The sequence below is a fragment of the Thalassophryne amazonica genome, chromosome 8 (genome assembly GCF_902500255.1).
Source record: "Thalassophryne amazonica chromosome 8, fThaAma1.1, whole genome shotgun sequence".
Lineage (NCBI taxonomy): Eukaryota > Metazoa > Chordata > Actinopteri > Batrachoidiformes > Batrachoididae > Thalassophryne > Thalassophryne amazonica.
Window position 1 is genome coordinate 15,262,835 of NC_047110.1, and position 6,891 is coordinate 15,269,725.

A 6,891-nucleotide genomic window follows, 5' to 3' on the forward strand; every position below is an offset into this window, starting at 1 on the left:
CTAAAACTGACAAATGATCATAAATGTGCTTTGGAATAACAATTACCAGTGTAAATTGTTAATAAAATAGCAGCGTTCTGGTTTCACATCCGAGGGCCCTGGGCACATCATCGCTTTACAAACCGCTGTACACCAAATGCAGCTTGCTTTCAATTCACAGATTACACTTTTTACTCCTAGTTCTTGTAGCATGGACAGCCAGCTCAGACTGATAGGCTTTTTTTCTTACATTTCCAAACATATTTGTCACCTTGGCAAAATACAGGATCAGTACAAATCCACCGGCTTCAAAAGGCACCCAGCTAGATCTGAAATTTACACAATTAATTCCTCACAGATGCCCCAAGAAAATATAAGCTTCTTAAATGTTGGTGTTTGCACAGGCGTCAGGGGTGGTTTTCTGTTAAGGAATCTGCAGGGTTATGTTGTGATGGAACTGTTTGTCTGTGCAGCCGTTAGAGCTCAATAGAAAGCTTACCTACCCGCCTGCACTCCATGGCTTTAAATTACACAGCATGTACAGGGAAGTGACGGATAAAGGCAGCATTTTTCACGTCTGATTCTTCGCCTTGATGACATGGTGCGAGCCTGTATGCTTACAGACAAGAAGGTTTCTTGTTGGGAAATTCATCATGCATGTGTGAAATGCATTAAATATGATTTAAAGGGAAGCCAGTACTTTGCAGCTAAATTATGCATTTGATCCAAATTGTAAAAAAGAAAGTGTAGCAAATTCTTCAAATTCATACATGGTGATAAAAATTAGACCTTTTTTTTTAAAAAAAATAAGTGTTTTAAAAGTCTTTCAAAAACAGAAACTGGTCAGTTCTGTAAAAAAAACTAGCTTTTAATGTTCTATTTCATGTCCTGTGCACAAATGCACTACAAAGATTACATCTTATTAACATAGAAAAACAGTCCAAAATTCAACATTTGTGTTGCTAAATGATTGACTGTGGCTTCTGAAGGGTCTGATTTAATTTAGTTTTCTTTGATATCCAGCACATTTCACTGATAAATCCCACAAATACTGAACGGTCCCAATAAATAAGTGTCCGTTTCTGCGGTTCTATGCGTTCGTCGTGCCTTTCTTCAGTTCGTGGTGTGTCAGATCTTTGCAGATGTCTAACTGGCTATGATTTCGTAGTTTGCAGTCCCGGGCTATGGCCTCGGCTCTCTGCAGCATAGTCTGATGTAATCCATTTAAATGTGTTGCAGAGGCCAAATTTGAGCCGGGGTTGCCATGCAGGGGTCCCAAAGTGCTGTAGTTGGAGTAACCGTGGATAAATGGGGTGGTGTAATAAAGATGCCTGGACAGGGCTGTGCTGTGGGGGAATGCAGTCCGTGTTGGAGGTGTTGTGTGGATTTGCGGTCTCACCCCAGCACTCTGTAAAGAGTCAGTAGATCCTTTGCATTTGTCCGACGAGGTTGCAATTTCAGCGAGGGACCACAGCTTTGGCTTAGGAGCCGGGTTTGGTCCGTGGATGGCATTGCTGGAGTCTCTGCCGTGCTCCTTTGGTGCTGGGCTCGCCGTGCGGTCTGAATCTGAAGCCCTGTACAGTACATTTTCAAGAGGAGAGCCTGTGGAGGTGGGGCTCGAGATGGGGCGCATCCTCCTGTCTCCAGCGTCTTTAAAATCCAGATCCGTTATGCCCCGGTCTGTGTCGTTGCTGCTTTCAGTGTCCTGTCTGTAAATCATCCCACAGCAGTTTCCCCCTGAGGCTGGAAGCTGCTGCCCAGCTGCAGACAGCAGAACATGTTAAACTTACAGAATGCAACAGAAAAGAAACACCTTCAGCAATCAGTTCAGTACAGAAACACTCACCAGGGTCATTCTTTGAGTCTGCGTCAGTGTTCGGCTTGATTGGCTCATCATCCTCATCGTTCCTCTCCAGGTCGATGTTGTCTTCCTCCTCCTCATCCTCGCTCCTGTTCCTTGGTGTCCACGTCATCTTATTCTCCTTTTTCAGCCTCCTGCGGGCGTTAGCGAACCAAGTGGACACTTGAGTCAGGGTCATCTTGGTGATGATGGCCAGCATGATCTTCTCCCCTTTGGTGGGGTAGGGGTTCTTACGGTGCTCGTTCAGCCAGGCTTTCAGCGTCGCTGTGGCATCCCGAGTGGCATTTTTCCTGTAGGTGGGGTCTCCATATGGATAAGGCCCCAGGGCCCCAAACGGGTGGTAATCTAAAGAGCTGGTGATGCCTGAGGCTGGATCGTACCCGGGACTCTGGAAAATAACATTATCATAAGTGAGGCACAGAATATAAAGCTTCAAAAACAAAAAAAAATGGTTTTTTTTTTTTTTAACTTTACAGCTGAAATTCTATGACTTTATTTGTGTGACATTTAAGTTTTTTTTACTGAAAAGCTTCATTTTGTCTTTACATGTGGGGACCTTGTAATGGTTTCACTCTTTAGCTGCTCTGCATTAATTGGAGTATTATTAATGGTCCCTCTGGATAATTTAAAACATTCATCAACCCACAGCAGTTTATTAAAAATATAGAATATGGTAATAAAACCTGTTTTAATTCTAGTTTCATGTAAAAAAAAAATCTTTTAACATGTTTCTGCAGGTGTTTTGTGCCGTTTTCAAGTACTTTGCAGAAAAAAATTTATTATTTGCATTTCTGTAACATACAGCTGCATGTGGAAAATCCTTCTGAATGAGCAAAATGTATGCCTGGATTTTAAAGTCAAGAATAAATAAATATGATAATTAGTACCAAAAAGGCAGAAAAAGAAATATATTTTTGTGAACACAAAGCTGAAACTTTAAATACATGCCAATTAATCAAATGCATTTAAACAGTTTTAACATTATTTCAGCTTTTCTTTCTTTCTTGATTTATTTTTGCCAAAATTTTTGAAATTGTGAATTCAATTTCCAGAGACAAAGTGTAATAATGACTGAGGATCTAAAGAATTTTGTGCAGTGACTAACAGCTTGTTGGTTAAGAATAATTTCTTTGAGGAAGTTTTGATTCGCATTTCATTGATTTTTAAATGCATGAATCCCTACATTATAATCTGAACATAATCACAATTCCCTCCTCACTCTTAAATCAAAATCTTTAAACTGTGCAGCATCCATTCAGAAGTTATTTAGAGGACATTTTTTGCTTTTACGCACAGAGCGCAGTGACGCACAAACTTCTGGTACTTTGTTGGTGAGTGTGGTAGTCCCCGGTCTCAGTGTGGACACTTACCACAAAGGAGTTTAGGGTCGCCGCGGCTCGGGGCTCCCCGCCGTACGGGAGGTGGGAGTTGAAGCCGGGAGAGGTCGCCGATCCCGAGTACGGAGCAAAGGCCGATCCTGAGGACGAGCGGCCGAGCTCATCCGTCCTCGGTCCTAAGATGACCCCGGAGCTGAAGGTGGGGCAGGAGTGCAGAGCCAGAGACACGGAGGGCTGGAAGAGGAAACCCTGAGGGTAAGCCATGACGGCGCGCGCGGACCGGACTATTACGCACGGCTGATCTCACATCGGAAACCGAAAGCGCACGTTATTCCCGCCAGAAGGAGGAAGAGGAGGAAGAAAAGAGAAGATGAGGTGAGGAAACGAAGCATCCAGGAGCATCGCAGGAGGCAGCTGGTTCAGTTTGCGCTTCTTCTGTTTTCTCCTGACAGACTCAAGTTTTCTGCGGCTTCAGAGCGCGCAGCGAGAGAGAGAGAGAGAGAGAGAGAGAGAGAGAGAGAGAGAGAGAGAGAGAGAGAGAGAGAGAGAGAGAGACTGTCATCACTTCCCACAGGAGCTTCATCGATTAATTGCTGTTGATTCTAATTAAATAAATGATCCCGCAGCCCGCACAGCACCTGTCTGTCTGTATTTATTTAAAACAAGTACATTTGTTCACATTAAACACCTCTAAAGTCACAGCCTGAAGCTTTCTGTTTTCCATCATTGATTTTCATCACCTTTAAAATATTCTATTTCTAAAAGAAATGACATAAAATTAGATTTTCCCATTTCCAAGGAACAGTGCAAAGAAATCTTTTAAAGGCCTGATATTGTGCACAACCAATTTGACATTTTCCAGTCAGATCTGATTCGTTTCATGTTAAACTTCATAATGTCATGAATATGGAGGAACTGCATTTTTATTTGGGGTTGCTACAGCAGATCTGGTTGCCGAATTGATGACAAGTTTGGCATGGGATGCCCTTCCTCATCAACCTAGTCCTTGAACTCAACAAAACGTCAAAACCCCAAACTGCCATGGTGCATTGCAGCACAATGTCCATTGTTTTACTGGTTGGCTAATTTCTCAAAAAATATTTGTCCTATTAACTTTCCGTTTTTGCAGCGTTCATCCTTGACACAAAATATATAAGTATGGCAAACGGCAAGTATCAGTTCTCCCTGGATTTTGCGTGATCAAAGCCACACACACACACACACACACACACACACACACACACACACACACACACACACACACACACACACACACACACACACACACACACACACACACACACACACACACACACAGATGCCACTTGGTTACAATAATAATAATAATAATAATAATAATTTTAATTTTTAATACACCAGGTGACCTACATTCTAGCATAATAAGTGAACAAAAACATTTGAATCTTCCCTGTTTTGTGCCACATTCACATTATGAACTGATATGACCTGAACTTTTTATTTGTCAGATGTTATTGTTCGTTTCTGGATGGTTCGCATTCATGTTTGTAAGTGGCAAATATCAGATTTGACTGTTTTCACAGGAGTCCCATGAATCAGACCTACAGTACCAGGTCAAAATCAACAAAATACAAAAACAATATAATAATAACATTGACAATTGTCTGAAATGTGATTAAAAAAGCATATCTCTTAGGTGTAAAAATGAAGATGAGAAAATTATTTACACACTCATCTTCAACCGCTTAGTCCAATCAAGGGTCATGTTGGGCTGGAGCCTATCCCAGCCATCATAGAGCACGAGGTGGGGTACCCCCAGGACAGGACACCACTCTGTCGCAGGGCCACAAACAGACAAACAAACACATTCATAATCTTCCAAATTTATCCTAATAAACCTGAGTCCAGTCTTCTCTGCCACCTTGATCCCATCAAGCGTGACTCTCGTTTAGTACTTCAATGGAAGACCAGGGGTCTGGTCCGTTTCTGACCCTGAACAAGTAGCAGCCAAAAAATCAACATCCTGATAAACTTTAAAATTTTAGGAGTTCTTACTCTTGAACAGAATGATCACTCAGCCAGTTTTCATCAAGATCATCAGATATTTTGCAAAATGTGTAGGCTTTGGAAAATCCTACATTGTGAAATACATGAATGCATCATTTAATTAAAATGCCCATCCCCTCCAGTTTGTTCACATAATAAGTCCCTTCAGCTGCTCCCTTGTTTGCACTCAGGGTCGCCACAGCAAATCCAAGGTGGATGTGCATGTTGAATTGGCACAGGTTGTACGCCAGATGCCCTCCCTGACGCAACTCCATGCACATTACATAGAGAAGTGGCAGGGGTGGGGTTTGAACCCAGAACCTTCTGCAATGAAACCAAGTGCATTAAACACTTGGCCACCACCCCTGCAAAAAGTAAGTCCCTTCAGCTGCTCCCTTGTTTGCACTCAGGGTCGCCACAGCAAATCCAAGGTGGATCTGCTGTTGTGTGGGCCGCCAGAAGAGGAGGTACTGCTGGCCCACCACCAGAGGGCGCCCTGCCTGAAGTGCGGGCTTCAGGCACGAGAGGGCGCTGCCGCCACGGACACAGCCGGGAGTGACAGCTGTTACTCATTACTTCCTGACAGCTGTCACTCATTCTTCATCATCTCACTCCATAAAACCCAGACGTCATCTCCACCTCATCGCCGAGATATCGTACTTCATTGAAGGTAATATCCTCAGCCGTTTTGTGTTACAATATATCTGTATATTGTGAGTGTTTGCAGGAGTACCGGTTCCTCTTGCTGTGGAAGCTGAGTGAGTGCAGGACGGCACTCTTTTCCCCTGAGGAATCACTGCGGTACTCATCACATATTGAGTGAGAGGTGGAGGTGGCATTCCCACCGTTGTTGTTACTGGGTGTACACACACCCACACTTGACTGTCTTTGTTCTCGCCAGCAGTACCAGATCCGACAGTCGGAGACGGTGATCACCTGGGAATTCGGGACTTGGCGGCTCCAGTATTCACCAGGTTCGGTGGTGGCGGAAATCGTGTGGTTCCGGCCCTTCTCAGGACAGACGTCTTCTGTCCTCGAGCCTGCCCACATGTCACCTTTGTAATTTGACTGTAATCATATTCTGAGATTGTCTGTATATTCGTTGTGCACATTTCACAACATTAAATTGTTACTTTTTGGCTCATCTATTGACCGTTCATTTGCGCCCCCTGTTGTGGGTCCGTGTCACTACACTTTCACAACATCTGCATGTTGAATTGGCACAGGTTTTATACCGGATGCCCTTCCTGAAGCAACTCCACATTACATAGAAAAATGTGGCAGGGGTGGGACTTGAACCCGGAGCCTTCTGAACTGAAACCAAGCGCATTAACCACTTGGCCACCACCCCTGCCCAGTTTGTTCACATAATAAATAAAAAACAATAGTAAGACCCTTCTGCTTTTCCCTTGCTTTAACTTGGGGTCACCTTGCATTTTTTCATGACACATGAAAAAAAAAAAACTGTGCCGCAAAACTGTTATCATATCACTGTGTGAGGAATTGGCAAATTGTCGCTCCCTGCTCCGCGCAGCAGGATCCTGCTGTCCGGCTCCACAGCGTCTCCTCTGGCAGGGCAAAGTCCAGTTAGGATGCAACACAGAACCAGAATTCTGCACCACATTTCTCTGCGGATCATCCAGTGCCAAATTAAGGAAGACCGAGGCAGGCAGCCAGTTTATAAAATAA

General features: G+C 43.7%; 1 protein-coding gene across 1 annotated transcript; it reads right to left on the reverse strand.

Moving 5' to 3' along the window:
- Window positions 1-833: 833 nt before the first annotated feature.
- LOC117515276 (iroquois-class homeodomain protein IRX-5-like) lies at window positions 834-3,646 on the reverse strand. The gene is made up of 3 exons (XM_034175761.1): window positions 3,211-3,646; window positions 1,826-2,228; window positions 834-1,740 (listed from the first exon to the last, which is right to left on the reverse strand). The coding sequence occupies exons 1-3, from the start codon at window positions 3,439-3,441 to the stop codon at window positions 1,070-1,072; spliced, it is 1,305 nt and encodes a 434-aa protein (XP_034031652.1). The 5' UTR covers window positions 3,442-3,646; the 3' UTR covers window positions 834-1,069.
- Between the last annotated feature and the right edge of the window lie 3,245 nt (window positions 3,647-6,891).

What these genes read in the sequence shown, in the direction of transcription:
- LOC117515276 (XM_034175761.1), bottom strand. Translation starts at nt 3,441, where the DNA reads ATGGCTTACCCTCAGGGTTTCCTCTTCCAGCCCTCCGTGTCTCTGGCT. An exon ending in CGACCCTAAACTCCTTTGTG is followed by an intron (nt 2,229 to 3,210) that starts GTAAGTGTCCAC and finishes GTTATTTTCCAG; the next exon opens with AGTCCCGGGTACGATCCAGC. An exon ending in AGACTCAAAGAATGACCCTG is followed by an intron (nt 1,741 to 1,825) that starts GTGAGTGTTTCT and finishes TGCTGTCTGCAG; the next exon opens with CTGGGCAGCAGCTTCCAGCC.